General features: G+C 38.5%; 1 protein-coding gene across 1 annotated transcript in view; it reads right to left on the minus strand.

Annotated features, from left to right (window-relative positions):
- Nucleotides 1–2,817: 2,817 nt before the first annotated feature.
- Nucleotides 2,818–19,778, minus strand: part of LOC133548279 (zinc finger protein 271-like) — a 32,042-nt gene continuing 15,081 nt past the window's right edge. Inside the window, exon 3 of the mRNA XM_061893596.1 lies at nt 2,818–9,651. Coding sequence (XP_061749580.1) covers nt 8,511–9,651 — 1,141 coding nt within the window. The 3' untranslated portion in view covers nt 2,818–8,510. The remainder of the gene's footprint in view (nt 9,652–19,778) is intronic.

Genomic DNA, 19,778 nt, shown 5'->3' on the forward strand with positions numbered 1-19,778 from the left:
GCTCCACCCACTCAGCTGATGACTTTATGCAATTCTTTAGTAAGAAAATTGAAGTCATTAGAAAGGAGATTAAAGACAATGCGTCCCAGCTACAACGGGGTTCTATTAACACTGACACGATTGTATATACGGCGGATACTGCCCTCCAAAATAGTTTCTCTCGTTTTGAGGAAATAACATTAGAGGAATTGTTACAACGTGTAAATGGAATAAAACAAACAACATGTTTACTTGACCCTCTTCCTGGGAAACTGATCAAGGAGCTCTTTGTATTATTAGGTCCATCAGTGCTAAATATTATAAACTTATCACTTTCCTCGGGCACTGTTCCCCTAGCATTCAAAAAAGCGGTTACTCATCCTCTTCTTAAAAGACCTAACCTCGATCCTGACCTCATGGTAAACTACCGACCGGTGTCTCACCTTCCTTTATTTCAAAAATCCTCGAAAAAATTGTTGCGGAGCAGTTAAATGAACACTTAGCGTCTAACAATCTATGTGAAAACCTTTCAATCCGGTTTCAGGGCAAATCACTCGACGGAGACAGCCCTCGCAAAAATGACTAATGATCTATTGCTAACGATGGATTCTGATGCGTCATCTATGTTGCTGCTCCTCGATCTTAGCGCTGCTTTCGATACCGTCGATCATAATATTTTATTAGAACGTATCAAAACACGAATTGGTATGTCAGACTTAGCCCTGTCTTGGTTTAACTCTTATCTTACTGATAGGATGCAGTGTGTCTCCCATAACAATGTGACCTCGGACTACGTTAAGGTAACGTGTGGAGTTCCCCAGGGTTCGGTCCTTGGCCCTGCACTCTTCAGCATCTACATGCTGCCGCTAGGTGACATCATACGCAAATACGGTGTTAGCTTTCACTGTTATGCTGATGACACCCAACTCTACATGCCCTAAAGCTGACCAACACGCCGGATTGTAGTCAGCTGGAGGCGTGTCTTAATGAAATTAAACAATGGATGTCCGCTAACTTTTTGCAACTCAATGCCAAAAAAACGGAAATGCTGATTATCGGTCCTGCTAGACACCGAACTCTATTTAATAATACAACTCTAACATTTGACAACCAAACAATTAAACAAGGCGACACGGTAAAGAATCTGGGTATTATCTTCGACCCAACTCTCTCCTTTGAGGCACACATTAAAAGCGTTACTAAAACGGCCTTCTTTCATCTCCGTAATATCGCTAAAATTCGCTCCATTCTGTCCACTAAGGACGCTGAGATCATTATCCATGCGTTTGTTACGTCTCGCCTCGACTACTGTAACGTATTATTTTCGGGTCTCCCCATGTCTAGCATTAAAAGATTACAGTTGGTACAAAATGCGGCTGCTAGACTTTTGACAAGAACAAGAAAGTTTGATCACATTACGCCTGTACTGGCTCACCTGCACTGGCTTCCTGTGCACTTAAGATGTGACTTTAAGGTTTTACTACTTACGTATAAAATACTACACGGTCTAGCTCCATCCTATCTTGCCGATTGTATTGTACCATATGTCCCGGCAAGAAATCTGCGTTCAAAGGATTCCGGCTTGTTAGTGATTCCCAAAGCCCAAAAAAAGTCTGCGGGCTATAGAGCGTTTTCCGTTCGGGCTCCAGTACTCTGAATGCCCTCCCGGTAACAGTTCGAGATGCCACCTCAGTAGAAGCATTTAAGTCTCACCTTAAAACTCATTTGTATACTGTAGCCTTTAAATAGACTCCCTTTTTAGACCAGTTGATCTGCTGTTTCTTTTCTTTTTCTTCTATGTCCCACTCTCCCCTGTGGAGGGGGTCCGGTCCGATCCGGTGGCCATGTACTGCTTGCCTGTGTATCGGCTGGGGACATCTCTGCGCTGCTGATCCGCCTCGACATCTCTGCGCTGCTGATCCGCCTCCGCTTGGGATGGTTTCCTGCTGGCTCCGCTGTGAACGGGACTCTCGCTGCTGAGTTGGAACCGCTTTGGACTGGACTCTCGCGACTGTGTTGGATCCATTGTGGATTGAACTTTCACAGTATCATGTTAGACCCGCTCGACATCCATTGCTTTCCTCCTCTCTAAGGTTCTCATAATCATTATTGTCACAGACGTCCCACTGGATCATTATTGTCACCGATGTCCACTGGGTGTGAGTTTTTCCTTGCCCTTATGTGGGCCTACCGAGGATGTCGTGGTGGTTTGTGCAGCCCTTTGAGACACTAGTGATTTAGGGCTATATAAGTAAACATTGATTGATTGATTGATAGAAAATGGATGGAGGGAATTAGTGATTGTACTCTTAAAAAAAAAAGATTACTTCCTGTATGTCTATAGTTTGTTTTCAGTTGATTTATTTTCTATCTGTTTATATTATTTTATTTGTAATATTTTTTTACATGTAATATTATTATTACTTTGGTTTAGTTTTGTTTTTTTTTAACTGTTTTTCTCTTCTTTTTTGAGGGGGAGGCGTGGCATCGTTGGGATAATAAACCAAAACAACATATTTGGACATTTAGGGCAGACAATAGATGTATGATGAATGCAAATATGACGTCATGGATAGGAATGTCTGATGCTGGTTGTCAATAAAAAATAAATAACATTTTAATTGTATTTATTTTTTAATGAAAAAAACTTTTTTTTTAAAAAAGGAAGAGAAAAACAGTTAAAAAACAAAACTAAACTAAAGTAATAATAATAATACATGTAAAAAAATACAGTTTTTAGGTTTTTTTACATGTAATATTAGTATTACTTTGTTTTTGTTTTTTTGTCTTTTTAACTGTTTTTCTCTTTCTTTTTTTTGGGGGGGGGGGGGGGGGGGGGTAGCATCGTTGGGATAATAAACCAAAACAACATATTCGGACATTTAGGGCAGACAATAGATGTATGAAGAATGCAAATATGACGTCATGGATAGGAATGTCTGATGCTGGATGTCAATAAAAAATAAATATAATAAAAAAATCCACACACGATACCGAAATGTTAGAAAATACATGAAAAATGTTTTAAAAAATAAAGAAATCACATGTGCAGTTTGTGTGATTTCAAAGAGCGCAAAAAGTAAATAATAATGACAATGTGAACATTTTTATAAGAGTATTTTTAACTAATTTGTTAAAAACAAAGAGCCACCAAACCACATGTACATAAGCATTCTCAGGCTTAGTCATGACGCCCAAAAGTAAGATCAGGTGCATCCTGATTCTGCTCATCATCCTTAAGATGTTCCAACAGTTTAATGGGAGTCCACCTGTGGTCAAGTCAGCTGTTTAGACATGATTGAGGAGCGACACACACCTGTCTACATATCAGCTGCACACCTGTCAACATATCAGCTGCACACCTGTCTACATATCAGGTCCACACCTGTCTACATATCAGCTGCACACCTGTCTACATATCAGCTGCACACCTGTCTACATATCAGGTCCACACCTGTCTACATATCAGGTCCACACCTGTCTACATATCAGGTCCACACCTGTCTACATATCAGGTCCACACCTGTCTACATATTAGGTCCACACCTGTCTACATATCAGGTCCACACCTGACAGAGCACAAACCAAGCATGGAGTCCAAGGATTTGTCAGCAGACAGCATTGGAGGCACACATGAGGGGAAGTGGCACAGAAAAGTACAACCCACTTTGTGCTCCCCTTTTGAAATCAATGGACGCTCAGCTTTGACAGCGTTTAATGCAGCTTTGACGTCACCACAGTCACACACACCAAAACATAAATAACTGACTCTAAACAAACCAGAAAGGCATCCTAGCGCATATTTAGCTAATTACATTTCAACACTTAAAGGGGAACATTATCACAATTTCAAAAGGGTTAAAAACAATAAAAATCAGTTCCCAGTGGCTTGTTGTATTTTTTGAAGTTTTTTTCAAAATTTTACCGATCTCGGAATACCCCTAAATAAAGCTTTAAAGTGCCTTATTTTGACTCTCTGCGAAGACACTGGCCATTTCCCTGTGACGTCACACAGTGCTGCCAATGTAAACAAACAATGGGAATACCACAGCAAGATATAGCGACATTAGCTCGGATTCAAACTCGTATTTCAGCGACTTAAGCGACTCAACAGATTACGCATGTATTGAAACAGATGGTTGGAGTATGAAAGTATTGAAGAAGAAACTGAAGCTATTGAGCGAATAGCTATTGACGCTATTCATAGCCATAGCATGGCCGAATAGCTGCGTTAGCATCGCCGGTAAAATGTGCGGACCAAACGATCAGGACTTTCGCATCTTTTGACACAGGAGCAACTTAAATCCGTCGATTGGTAAGTGTTTGTTTCGCATTAAATGTGGGTGGAAGGAAACGTAATATAGTTGCAAATGCATCTGCAGGTTATCCATACATCTCTGTGCCATGTCTGCTGTAGCACCGCCGGTAAATAGCATGTTAGCATTGATTAGCATAGCATGTTAGCATCGATTAGCTGGCAGTCGACATCAACAAAACTCACCTTTGTGAATTTGTTGACTTAATAGTTGCAAATGCATCTGCAGGTTATCCATACATCTCTGTGCCATGTCTGTCTTAGCATCGCCGGTCAAATGTGAAGACACTCTGGTACATTCAGTGGGGGTCTGGCGGCAGATTTCTTGCCAGTGGTGCAACTTGAATCCCTCCCTGTTAGTGTTGTTACACCCTCCGACAACACACCCACCAGGCATGATGTCTCCAAGGTTCCAAAAAATAGTCAAAAAAACGGAAAATAACAGAGCTGAGACCCGGTGTTTGTAATGTGTTGAAAATGAAAATGGCGGGTGTGTTACCTCGGTGACGTCACGTTCTGACGTCATCGCTTCAAGACAGATAAACAGAAAGGCGTTCAATTTGCCAAAATTCACCCATTTAGAGTTCGGAAATCGGTTAAAAAAATACATGGTCTTTTTTCTGCACCATCAAGGTATATATTGAGTCTAGTCTCGATGGCAACGAACTGTTTGAGAATTTTTAAGTGCGCAAATTTAGACAAGACTGAATAAATATTTGTTGTGAATAGAAGGAATCGGTATTGTTGGGGAGGTGGGGGGGGGGGGGGGGTCACACAACTGCCTGTTTTAGTAAGTGCCTCTGAGAAACTCATTTTGGACGCTGGTACCCCGGATCTCGTCCTCTCGGTCACAACCCAAAGCTCGTAATTGCAGGAAGACCATCAGCAAGGATAGCAACGGAGATGGAGAGGTAAGTTGGGAGCGACACTATATTGCCAAAAGTATTTGGCCACCTGCCTTGACTCACATTTGAATTTAAAGTGCCATTGTAGTGGCTAATTTTTGCCCTAAATCTGTTTTGGGTAATGTTCACCTAGATATATTGGGAGGGGCACGACATGAGAGGTCAAGTCACCCTGAACATTGGACAGTTACATAAGTTGTTATGATAAAAATCAGGCCATCAAAATCAGAAGGGAAGACCAAGCCTGATGTGCGCTCTTTCTGAATTCCTTCACGAGGGTTCATTCAATCCAACTTTGTACTATCTGATTGTGAGTAATTTAAACTGTTGGAAAAAAAAAACTGTCTATTGTTCCTGTTTAAGATTCAGACTTTTCCACCACATAAAATTGGCGTTACGAACAGGTTCAGTATTTAGTCTCACCAGTCCTGACCATCTCCAGACAGACAGTTTTTACACTTTTAAGCAAAATTGCTTGCCTTTAGATGCGCGTGTGCAAACTTCTGTCTGCCTGAGAGAGACCGGGAGCGGATGTCGACCAAATCCTGTTCGTGGTACCAATTTTATGTGGTGGAAATATCAGGGATTTACCCCGAGGCCTCATCCTGCTCGTGGTACCAATTTTATGTGGTGGAAATATCGGGGATTTACCCCGGGGCCTCATCCTGCTCGTGGTAGCCAATTTTATGTGGTGGAAATATCGGGGATTTACCCCGGGGCCTCATCCTGCTCGTGGTACCAATTTTATGTGGTGGAAATATCAGGGATTTACCCCGGGGCCTCATCCTGCTCATGGTAGCCAATTTTATGTGGTGGAAATATCAGGGATTTACCCCGGGGCCTCATCCTGCTCATGGTAGCCAATTTTATGTGGTGGAAATATCAGGGATTTACCCCGGGGCCTCATCCTGCTCGTGGTACCAATTTTATGTGGTGGAAATATCAGGGATTTACCCCGGGGCCTCATCCTGCTCGTGGTACCAATTTTATGTGGTGGAAATATCAGGGATTTACCCCGGGGCCTCATCCTGCTCGTGGTAGCCAATTTTATGTGGTGGCCCTTACGGGGACGCCAATTTTATGTGGTGGAAATATCAGGGATTTACCCCGGGGCCTCATCCTGCTCGTGGTACCAATTTTATGTGGTGGAAATATCAGGGATTTACCCCGGGGCCTCATCCTGCTCGTGGTACCAATTTTATGTGGTGGAAATATCGGGGATTTACCCCGGGGCCTCATCCTGCTCATGGTAGCCAATTTTATGTGGTGGCCCTTACGGGGACGCCAATTTTATGTGGTGGAAATATCAGGGATTCACCCCGGGGCCTCATCCTGCTCGTGGTACCAATTTTATGTGGTGGAAATATCGGGGATTTACCCCGGGGCCTCATCCTGCTCATGGTAGCCAATTTTATGTGGTGGAAATATCAGGGATTTACCCCGGGGCCTCATCCTGCTCGTGGTACCAATTTTATGTGGTGGAAATATCGGGGATTTACCCCGGGGCCTCATCCTGCTCGTGGTAGCCAATTTTATGTGGTGGCCCTTACGGGGACGCCAATTTTATGTGGTCGAAAAGTCAGAATCTTAAACAAGAACAATAGAGAGTTTGTTATTCACAATCAGATAGAACAAAGTTAAATTGAATCGCTATGATTACAGACAGTATCTCATGAGACGAAAGATGGTGCCTCTCTTGAAGGAATTGAGAAAGAGCGCACATCAGGCTTGGTCTTCCTTTTTTATTTCGACGCTCCATGATGACCTGATTTCTTTTATAACAACTTATGTAACTGTCCAATGTTCAGGGTGATTTGACCTCTTATGTCGTGTCCCTTCCCAATGTATCTTGGTGAAAGTTACCCAAAACAGATTTAGGACAGAACTTAGCCAGTACACCATCCCATTCCTAACCCATAGAGTTCAATATGACCTTTTGCAGCTATTACAGCTTCAACTCTTCTGGGAAGGCTGTCCACAAGGTTGCGGAGTGTCTTTATAGCACCCTTCTTCCAAAAGCGCATTGGTGATGTTGGTGGAGAAGGCCTGGTTTTCAGTCTCCGTTCTAATTCATCCCAAAGGTGTTCTAATCGGGGTCAAGTCAGGACTCTGTGCAGGCCAGTCAAGTTCATCCACACCAGACTCTGTCATCTATGTCTTTATGGACCTTGCAATGCATCATGTTGGAAGAGGAAGGAGCCCACTCCAAACTGTTCCCACAAGGAACTGTCCAAAATGTTTTGGTATCCTGGAGCATTCAAAGTTCCTTTCACTGGAACTAAGGGGCCAAGCCCAACCCCTGAAAAACAACCCCACACCATAACTCCACCAAATTTCACACTCGGCACAATGCAGTCCGAAATGTAGCGTTCTCCTGGCAACCTCCAAACCCAGACTGGTCCATCAGATTGCTAGATGGAAAAGTGTGATTCATCAGTCCAGAGAAGGCGTCTCCACTGCTCTAGAGTCCAGTGGCGATGTCCTTTACACCACTGCATCCCACACTTTGCATTGGACTTGGTGATGTATGGCTTAGATTCAGCTGCTCGGCCATGGAAACCCATTCCATGAAGCTCTCTGCGTGCTGTAGGTGGGCTAATCGGTAGGTCACATGAAGTTTGGAGCTCTGTAGCAAGTGACTGTGCAGAAAGTCTTTGCACTATGCGCTTCAGCGTCCACTGACCCCTCCCTGTGGTCTACCACTTCCTGGCTGAGTTGCTGTTGTTCCCAAACTCTTCCATTTTCTTATAATAAAGCCCACAGTTGACTTTGGAATATTTAGGAGCGAGGAAATTTGACGACTGGATTTGTTGCATCCTATGACAGTTCCACGCTGGAAATCACTGAGAGCGGCCCATTCTTTCACAAATGTTTGAAGAAACAGTCTCCATGCCTAAGTGCTTGATTTGATACACCGGGCCAAGCCATTAGGACACCTGACTCTCATCATTTAGATGGCTGGCCAAATACTTTTGGAAACAAAGAGTATGTTTCCTCTTCCAGGTGCAGGTCTGACCATAAGTAAGCTATTGACCCCTCCCTCACCAGAGAGATCCAACCTGATATGTCCTGAATAAATATAAAAACATATCTTTCTACTAAATGAGTGGAAACATCATGAATAATTAAAAAGAAACAATCTTTACTCTCCAATAAAGCATGAACTTAGTAGGAAAAGGGCATTAACAATAAATATGGCGTCGACAACACTGAATGATCAATAATTGCTACCCAACAATGATGTCACAGAGTTATATGTGATCAAGTTGTCAAAATGTTCCGTCCTGAATGTTCCGTCCTGAGAGTTTGTTTCATTTGGCGTTGCTGTTCTCCCCCGCACACGCGTGTTTGTCGAGCTGGTATTTGTAGGAGAAACTAAGCGCGCACACGCTGCACCGGAACACTTTCTCGCCGGTGTGCGTCCTCATGTGCCTCGCCAGGTTGGTCTTGTTGCAGAAGCTTTTGTCGCAGCTCGGGCAGGAAAAAGGTTTTTCTCCCGTGTGGCGCCGGGTGTGCATCACCATGTCGTCCCGCCGTGCAAAACTGGCGCCGCACACCGAGCAGGTGAAAGGTTTCTCCCCGGTGTGTTTTCGTATGTGTCTTTTCAAACACTGACTCCGCACGAACCCCACCCCGCATATTGAGCAGGAAAAGGGTTCCTCTCCGGTATGTATTCTGGTGTGTATTTTTAAATCGCCTCGTCGTGCAAAACTTTTGCCACAGACCGAGCAGGAAAACTGTTTCTCTCCCGTGTGCGTTCGCGTGTGCGACGTGCAGTTTACGTTGCAAGAAAATCTTTTGCCGCAAATTGAGCACTCGAAAGGTTTCTCTCCAGTGTGCCTCCTCACGTGTATGGTCAGACTTCCTTTCAGAGTGAAGTCTTTACCGCATATTGAACAGGAAAAAGGTTTTTCTCCAGTGTGTATTCTGCTGTGTCTCATCAAATGTGATTTGAGAGAGAAGGTTTTGCCGCAATCCGAACACATGAAGCGTTTCTCCTCGGTGTGATTCTTCTGGTGGCTTTTGAGACTCCTCTTCTTGGTGAAGGTTTTGTCACAGAAAGAACATTTCAAGTGCGTGTTGTCGGTCTGACACGTCACCCCATCTTTGGAGTCTTCCTCGTCAGTGTCAGAAGATGCTGTGTGCTCACTATCTGACAGTGGAGCCAAGTCTGCGTGTGATCCTCCACCATCACCTTCTCTTGTCTTGTGCTGTGTTGAGCTGCCGCTTGGTCTCTCCGCCTCCCTCTGCTCCTCACTTTCTCCTTTCACCTCTTCTTCTTCACACTTCACGACGACACGGATCACTGAGAACTCCTGACTGACGCTGTGTTCTTCTTCTTCCTCCTTAATGCGGGGGGCCGGTGATTCCTCCGCTTCCGTTTTGAAGCGGGAATGCTGCGATTCCTCCTCTTCCTTTTTTATGAGTGGCTCCTTCTGCTCCATTGTGAAGCTTCACTCCTGCTCTCCAACGATGTCTGCAGGACACGAGAAGACAAAACACATGAGACTTTGTCCTGCACCACCTTATGTTCTAGACATCGGCCGGTATGTTTGATCAATACCGATTATTAGTAGCCAAGGAGGCTGATTTAACTGATATTTGAAGGTGATATTCATGTGCAGTAAAAGTTATTTAAACATGAATGTTGTATGTCAGTAAACATCTGGACAAGACTTTAAGTTGTTTTTAACATCATTTTTTAAGAAAGGTGGGAGCAGTAGTGACATAATGTTTGATGTTGTGTTTAATTTAGCAGCAAAAACATCAAACCTTATTAAGTGTGTCTAAGACAGGGGTGTCCAAAGTGTGGCCCGGGGGCCATTTGCAGCCCGCAGGTCCTTTTTAACGGCCCCACGGTACATTTTAAAAATACAATAAAAAAAAATTAAATCCATTAAAAGTGATATAAAAGAGCAACCAGGTGAATTAGGTGTACTTTTTAGACCAGTTGATCTGCCGCTTCTTTTCTTTCTCCTATGTCCCCCCCTCCCTTGTGGAGGGGGTCCGGTCCGATGACCATGGATGAAGTACTGGCTGTCCAGAGTCGAGACCCAGGATGGACCGCTCGTCGGGACCCAGGATGGACCGCTCGCCTGTATCGGTTGGGGACGTCTCTACGCTGCTGATCCGCTTGAGATGGTTTCCTGTGGACGGGACTCTCGCTGCTGTCTTGGATCCGCTTGAACTGAACTCTGGCGGCTGTGTTGGAGCCACTATGGATTGGACTTTCACAGTATCATGTTGGACCCGCTCGACATCCATTGCTTTCGGTCCCCTAGAGGGGGGGGGGTTGCCCACATCTGAGGTCCTCTCCAAGGTTTCTCATAGTCAGCATTGTCACTGGCGTCCCACTGGATGTGAGTTTTCCTTGCCCTTTTGTGGGTTCTTCCGAGGATGTTGTAGTCGTAATGATTTGTGCAGTCCTTTGAGACATTTGTGATTTAGGGCTATATAAATAAACATTGATTGATTGAAATGTAACAAGAACATGTTGCAATGCTTTAATAACACAAAGCTGCCATGCAGGCTGTTTCTTTCTTTAAAAAAAGAATAATGAATCAAAATCAGTGTCATTTTGAATTATTGACCTATTAAAGGCTTCAATTACGTCACATTAAATATTCCACTTTGAGATATTTTTGGGGGAAAATGTTGCATATTTTGTGTTTTGACATATAAACTGAGCTGTTTTTTTTAAAGAAGGGCCTAAAACAAACAAACAAAACATAAACAACAAAAACTTAAAATTGACGGATACATCTCAAGTTGATCTGGAGATTATTGTGCTAAAAGTAAACAGTAAAAAAAAAGTATAATTTATTGTAACACTTTTGGATCCCCAATTATTTTAGTGTGATTTCTTTTTAAGTGTCTTTGCTCCAAAAAAAAATGAATCAAAATTAAGGCTCCAATTATTATATAATCTCAAATATTCCAAATAAAAAAGTTATATGGTGAAAATATTACATATTTTGTGTTTTTCCCATTGTTTTCCCTAATGTTGATCTACAGATTAAAACTTGAATAATAATGAAAATAATAATACTGAATAATGACACATTTTTAATATTTTTTTGGACAAAAACCCTTTGGGGTCCCCGGGATCAGAACTGAGTGGAGGTCTAAATGTATATTTTTTATCATATATTGTATTGGTTTTTAAAATAAAAAGTATAAAAATGGCCCCCGCTTGCTTTGATTTTTCAGTGTGCGGCCCTCAGTGGAAAAAGTTTGGGCACCCCTGGTCTAAGAGGAACATCTACATTTTATTTAAAAATATAAAAAAGTCCTGGGAACTTTGGTAAAAAAAAAAAAAAGTAATTTCTCTACATCACAATAACTCATCGACTCCATTTTAAACACTTTATGGATTTAATACATTTGAAGGTTGTACGGTAGAAGAAGTTCAACACAGTTCCCGGTGATGCTTGGACACGTCATGAGTGATAAAGCCGGGGTCTCACTGACGACGTGTCCAAGCATCACCAGGAACTGTATTCAGTACAGTATGGTGGTACTCATGAATCAAAAACAGTACTCTGTTTGAAAGTACCGTGACATTGCTGGTTTAAGAGCAGAGGAGCATGTTGGGCAGCGCACGCACACAGAGTACTTACAAGCAGACACAGTGGACAGAAAAGGGAGAATGGACGCATTTTGCTGTAAAAAGTCAAGCTAAAGGTGAAGTTCTAACACTGAAACACCCTCAGGAAGAGCTGCTTTAACACATGCAGCTAACATTCATCTGCAGTGTTTCAGCTACTTCTAAATCACTAATCCTGGTCTCCATGGCGACAAATAAAGTAAGTTTCATGATCAACAAGTATCATGATCACTGGAGGACGAGGAATAGCTAAACATGCTTGACTACACAGCGTAGGAAGATACAATAGCTCACTGCGTCACAATGTAAACAAATGCCATGGGTGGATCTACACCTGACATCCACTGTAATGATACCAAATACAATAGCATATCTAGTCGATACTACTGTGATATATTGATATTTTTTAGCATCACAAAATAATTTTTAATTTTTTTTAAGTGTTTATAAAGTCAGTAAATATGTCCCTGGACACATGAGGACTTTGAATATGAGCAATGTAAGATCCTGGAACTACTTGGTATCAGCATGATCCATACCCAAATGTGTGGTATCATCCAAAACTAATGTCAAGTATCAAACAACACAGTAATCAAAACATAAAATGCATCTGGGAAGTATTCACAACGCTTCACTCTTTCCCCACATTTTTCGTAATGTAAATCATTTAGTGCAATAATGTGTACTAAAGTACATCATTTAGTGCAATAATGTGTACTAAAGTACATCATTTAGTGCAATAATGTGTACTAATGTACATCATTTAGTGCAATAATGTGTAATGTAAATCATTTAGTGCAATAATGTGTAGTAATGTAAATCATTTAGTGCAATAATGTGTAATAATGTAAATCATTTAGTGCAATAATGTGTACTAATGTACATCATTTAGTGCAATAATGTGTACTAATGTAAATCTTTTAGTGCAATGTTGTGTACTAATGTAAATCATTTAGTGCAATGTGTAATGTAAATCATTTAGTGCAATAATGTGTACTAATGTACATTATTTAGTGCAATAATGTGTAGTAATGTAAATCATTTAGTGCAATAATGTGTAATGTAAATCATTTAGTGCAATGTGCAATAATGTACATCATTTAGTGCAATAATGTGTACTAATTTAGTGCAATAATGTGTACTAATGTACATCATTTAGTGCAATAATGTGTACTAATTTAGTGCAATATTGTATACTAATGTACATCATTTAGTGCAATAATGTGTACTAACGTAAATCTTTTAGTGCAATAATGTGTAGTACAGTAAATCATTTAGTGCAATAATGTGTAATGTAAATCATTTAGTGCAATAATGTGTACTAATGTACATCATTTAGTGCAATAATGTGTACTAATTTAGTGCAATATTGTGTACTAATGTACATCATTTAGTGCAATAATGTGTACCAACGTAAATCTTTTAGTGCAATAATGTGTAGTACAGTAAATCATTTAGTGCAATAATGTGTAATGTAAATCATTTTGTGCAATAATGTGTACTAATGTACATCATTTAGTGCAATAATGTGTACTAATTTAGTGCAATAATGTGTAGTAATGTAAATCTTTTAGTGCAATGATGTGTACTAATGTAAATCATTTAGTGCAATAATGTGTAGTAATGTAAATCATTTAGTGCAATAATGTGTACTAATGTACATTATTTAGTGCAATAATGTGTACTAATGTAAATCATTTAGTGCAATAATGTGTAATAACGTAAATCATTTAGTGCAATAATGTGTACTAATGTACATCATTTAGTGCAATAATGTGTAATGTAAATCATTTAGTCCAATAATGTGTACTAATGTACATCATTTAGTGCAATAATGTGTACTAACGTAAATCATTTAGTGCAATAATGTGTAGTAATGTAAATATTTTAGTGCAATAATGTGTAGTAATGTAAATCTTTTAGTGCAATGATGTGTACTAATGTAAATCATTTAGTCCCAATAATGTGTACTAATGTAAATCATTTAGTGCAATAATGTGTAGTAATGGAAATCATTTAGTGCAATAATGTGTACTAATGTACATAATTTAGTGCAATAATGTGTAGTAATGTAAATCATTTAGTGCAATAATGTGTACTAATGTACATAATTTAGTGCAATAATGTGTAGTAATGTAAATCATTTAGTGCAATAATGTGTAGTAATGTAAATCATTTAGTGCAATAATGTGTACTAATGTAAATCATTTAGTGCAATAATGTGTAGTAATGGAAATCATTTAGTGCAATAATGTGTACTAATGTACATAATTTAGTGCAATAATGTGTAGTAATGTAAATCATTTAGTGCAATAATGTGTACTAATGTACATAATTTAGTGCAATAATGTGTAGTAATGTAAATCATTTAGTGCAATAATGTGTAGTAATGTAAATCATTTAGTGCAATAATGTGTAGTAATGTAAATCATTTAGTGCAATAATGTGTACTCATGTACATAATTTAGTGCAATAATGTGTAGTAATGTAAATCATTTAGTGCAATAATGTGTAGTAATGTAAATCATTTAGTGCAATAATGTGTAGTAATGGAAATCATTTAGTGCAATAATGTGTACTAATGTACATAATTTAGTGCAATAATGTGTAGTAATGTAAATCATTTAGTGCAATAATGTGTACTAATGTACATAATTTAGTGCAATAATGTGTAGTAATGTAAATCATTTAGTGCAATAATGTGTAGTAATGGAAATCATTTAGTGCAATAATGTGTACTAATGTACATAATTTAGTGCAATAATGTGTAGTAATGTAAATCATATAGTGCAATAATGTGTAGTAATGTAAATCATTTAGTGCAATAATGTGTACTAACGTAAATCTTTTAGTGCAATAATGTGTACTAATGTACATAATTTAGTGCAATAATGTGTAGTAATGTAAATCATTTAGTGCAATAATGTGTAGTAATGTACATAATTTAGTGCAATAATGTGTAGTAATGTAAATCATTTAGTACAATAATGTGTAGTAATGTAAACAATTTATTGCAATAATGCGAAGTAATGTAAATCATTTAGTGCAATAATGTGTACTAATGTAAATCATTTAGTGCAATAATTTGCAAGTTATTTTTTTCATTGGTCCTAAATAAGTAATAGTCTCACTTTCCGAGATACTGAATTTGAGATTTTCATAATTTTCAAATGATTATCAGGCATATCAACAGCGGGCCATCACGAGGCCCCCAGCACATTCCGTTCTGAATAATCACGCATTGTCCGTACCGAGCTGCTCACATGTGTGACCCCTCCCTTTAGAAGCAGCTTCAGCGACGTAAACAGGAACGTCCTGAACTGAATAAATAGAGGAGCGTGGGGACTGTTCCTCAGAGCGTAGGGTGAGACTGTAACTGAGTGTGCAGCTCCATGCGTTCTCCTCATGTGCAAAATTGAACTCTGTCTCTGTCAGAGTCATTGTAAGTAAGTTATCACAAAGTTTGTCAGAGTCATTGTAAGTAAGTTATCACAAAGTTAGTCAGAGTCATTGTAAGTAAGTTAGCACAAAGTTTGTCAGAGTCATTGTAAGTAAGTTAGCACAAAGTTTGTCAGTCATTGTAAGTAAGTTATCACAAAGTTAGTCAGAGTCATTGTAAGTAAGTTAGCACAAAGTTTGTCAGAGTCATTGTAAGTAAGTTAGCACAAAGTTTGTCAGTCATTGTAAGTAAGTTATCACAAAGTTAGTCAGAGTCATTGTAAGTAAGTTATCACAAAGTTAGTCAGAGTCATTGTAAGTAAGTTACTGAGTTGCATCCCAAGAACACCACACCTACTGTGAAGCATGGGGGTGGAAACATCATGCTTTGGAGCTGTTTTTCTGCTAAGGGGACAGGACGATTGATCCGTGTTAAGGAAAGAATGAATGGGGCCATGTATCCTGAGATTTGGAACCAAAACCTCCTTCCATCAGTGAGAGCTTTGAATGCTTGACCAAATACTTATTTTCCACCATCATTTACTAATAAATTCTTTAAAATTCCTACAATGTGAATTCCTGGATTTTTTTTTCCACATTCTGTCTCTCACAGTTGAAGTGTACCTATGATGAAAATGACAGACCTCTGTCATCCTTTGAAGTGGGAGAACTTGCACAATCGCTGGCTGACTAAATACTTTTTTGCCCCACTGTACATCATGTATAATTTACATGTTATTATGAATGTTACTAGATACTACATACATACTTACATCATTTATATATTACATGTTATTATGAATGTTACTAGATACTACATACATACTTACATCATGTATATATTACATGTTATTATGAATGTTACTAGATACCACATATACTTACATCATGTATATATTATATGTTATTATGAATGTTACTAGATACTACATATATACTTACATCATGTATATATTACATGTTATTATGAATGTTACTAGATACCACATATACTTACATCATGTATATATTACATGTTATTATGAATGTTTACTAGATACTACATATATACTTACATCATGTATATATTACATGTTATTATGAATGTTACTAGATACCAACATATACTTACATCATGTATATATTACATGTTATTATGAATGTTACTACATGACATATATACTTACATCATGTGTATATTACACGTTATTATGAATGTTACTAGATACTACATATATACTTACATCATGTATTTATTACATGTTATTATGAATGTTACTAGATACCACATATACTTACATCATGTATATATTACATGTTATTATGAATGTTACTACATGACATATATACTTACATCATGTGTATACTACATGTTATTATGAATGTTACTAGATACTACATATATACTTACATCATGTATATATTACATGTTATTATGAATGTCACTACATGACATATATACTTACATTATCTATATATTACATGTTATTATGAATGTTACTAGATACCACATATACTTACATCATGTATATATTACATGTTATTATGAATGTTACTAAATACCACATATACTTACATCATGTATATATTACATGTGATTATGAATGTTACTAGATACTACATATATACTTACATCATATATATATTACATGTTATTATGAATGTTACTACATTAAATGTATACTAAGAGTGTGTATATTTAACATTAATGGAGATGTTTTAAAGTGCGTTATTAACGGAATAGCATGACTCCAATTCCCTACATTGTTAGCTGACTTTCATTTTCTGTTGGTTACAAGTTAAAATGTATTAAAAAAATAAAAACATGTGTTCCTTGTCCTACATAAAGATTATGAATGGTTCCTAACAAGTACAGTTCCCCCCTTTAAAAGGAACTTCACCAAGTAAACACTACTGTATGCCTTTTATTGTGAAATATGTAATTCCCCTAGGGCCGTGGTCACGGAGCCATTGTTTCAGCGAGAAGCAAATAAAATGTAGGTTGAAAAAGTTTCCCCGTCCGAAAAAAAACGTAACAGCAACCTGAAATATTTTTTTCCCACAGCTGGGTGTAGTGTCATTGCAGCTGGAAGTGATACAAGTCTAACACAAATGTTGACCTGGAATCGGAGGATAAGACGTATTCACGCGGGAAGTGAAGTGTTACTGCTTTGAATATGAGGTCAGTAAACTTGTGGAATACATATTCACGCGGGAAGTGTTACTTCTTTGAATATGACGTCAGTAAACATGTGGAATACAAATTCACGCGGGAAGTAAAGTGTTACTGCTTTGAATATGACGTCAGTAAACATGTGGAAGATGTATTCACGCGGGAAGTAAAGTGTTACTGCTTTGAATATGACGTCAGTAAACATGTGGAAGATGTATTCACGCGGGAAGTAAAGTGTTACTGCTTTGAATATGGACGTCAGTAAACATGTGGAAGATGTATTCACGCGGGAAGTAAAGTGTTACTGCTTTGAATATGACGTCAGTAAAACATGTGGAATACATATTCACGCGGGAAGTAAAGTGTTACTGCTTTGAATATGACGTCAGTAAACATGTGGAAGATGTATTCACGCGGGAAGTAAAGTGTTACTGCTTTGAATATGACGTCAGTAAACATGTGGAAGACGTATTCACGCGGGAAGTAAAGTACTACTTCTTTGAATATGACGTCAGTAAACATGTGGAGACGTAGACGTCAGTAAACATGTGGAAGTAAAAAAGTAAGAAACCTGCTCTTGATGTTTGTTTTCGTGACCTTCCTTCTCTTCTTCTCTTCCACAAAGGTCCTCGTTCTGAGAAAGCTATCTCTTCTTTCCAGCACTGCAAATGTTTACTCCTTAAATCGCCAACATTCTCAGCCTTTCTGCTTCAGACATTTCCACACAATAACAAGACTTTAGCGACGTGTTGATCACTTCCGTTTGTCTCTTTGTTAGCAGCTAGCGAGCTGAGCTAGCGCGACTAACAGAGTTACTTCCGGTGTTACGCAGCTTCCGCCTCCAGCCAGGCGCATGACCGCCCTCTCGGGTGTGGAGGTGTCATTACACCCTCAACCTATGACGTGAAATAGGCAAGTAGCACACATCGCACACAAGGCAATTCAAATTAAAAGAAGGCTAAAATAGAAGAAACCATATTTCAAATTGAAATCATTAACAATCTGAAATAATTAAAATTAAAATCAATCAAATGTTGTACATACAATATTTTCAGTTGTCATATTGACAATTAAATGCAAATGTTTTCGGCCTGACTCGTCATGTCAACACAAATGATTAATGAGGAATAATTATTCGGGGTTCAATAAAAACTGTGGCAGAAAAACAAACAGAGGAAAGTGGAGGGGGGGAAGGGGGGTTTCGCATATTTTGTGTTTTTTCTGCAATAAAAATCGGGTTTTCTTGGACAAAAATGGGATTAAACATTACAAATATAAAAATTGTAAGTCAACAGGTAAATCTGAAGTTGATCTACATATATATGTGAGCGTTTAGAGTATATATATAGATAGATATAGATATATATATGTGTGTGTGTGTGTGTGTGTGTGTGTGTGTGTGTGTGTGTGTGTGTGTGTGTGTGTGTGTGTGTGTGTGTGTGTGTGTGTGTGTGTGTGTGTGTGTGTGTGTGTGTATATATAACATATATATATATATATACATATACAGTATATGTATGTATATACACACACATACATACATACATACATATAAATATTCATCCATCCATCCATTTCCTACCGCTTATTCCCTATATATATATATATATATATACATATATAGATAGACAGATAGATATAGATATATATATAAAATGTGTGTGTGTGTGTGTGTGTGTGTGTGTGTGTGTGTTTGCTACATTATGTGCTTTATTTAAAGTGCTTGGTAAAAAAATGGAGAGTTATTTTGGTCTGGTTTGCTAACGTCTTTCAACATTTGAACATATCGAGAACTTTACAGGACAAGAATGTGGTCTTTGTCGTCCTCTAGTGGCCAAATTATGCACTACAGACGGAAAGTACCCATGCGTGAAATACTTGGACAACTTTTTTGCCTTTTTTTAACGACGTTGCACATTGAAAATAAATCAGAACTTCCTTATTTTGCAACCAATTTTCATGAAGTTTACTTTATGGTCTATTAAAGTGTAAATTATATATATATATACATATATATATATATATATATATATATATATATATATATATATATATATATATATATATATATGTATATATATATATGTATATATATATATATATATATATATATATATATATATATATATATATATATATATATATATATATATCTACTCAGTGGCCTAGTTGTTAGAGTGTCCACCCTCAGATGGGTAGGTTGTGAGTTCAAACCCTGGCAAAGTCATACCAAAGACTATAAAAATGGGAGCCATTACCTCCCTGCTTGGTTATCTCGCATCATGGGTTGGAAGTGCGGGTTAAATCACCAAAAACGATTCCCGGACACAGCCACCGCTGCTGCTCACTGCTCCCCTCACCTCCCAGAGGATGATCAAAGGT

The sequence above is a fragment of the Nerophis ophidion genome, linkage group LG02 (assembly GCF_033978795.1).
Source record: "Nerophis ophidion isolate RoL-2023_Sa linkage group LG02, RoL_Noph_v1.0, whole genome shotgun sequence".
Taxonomy (NCBI): domain Eukaryota; kingdom Metazoa; phylum Chordata; class Actinopteri; order Syngnathiformes; family Syngnathidae; genus Nerophis; species Nerophis ophidion.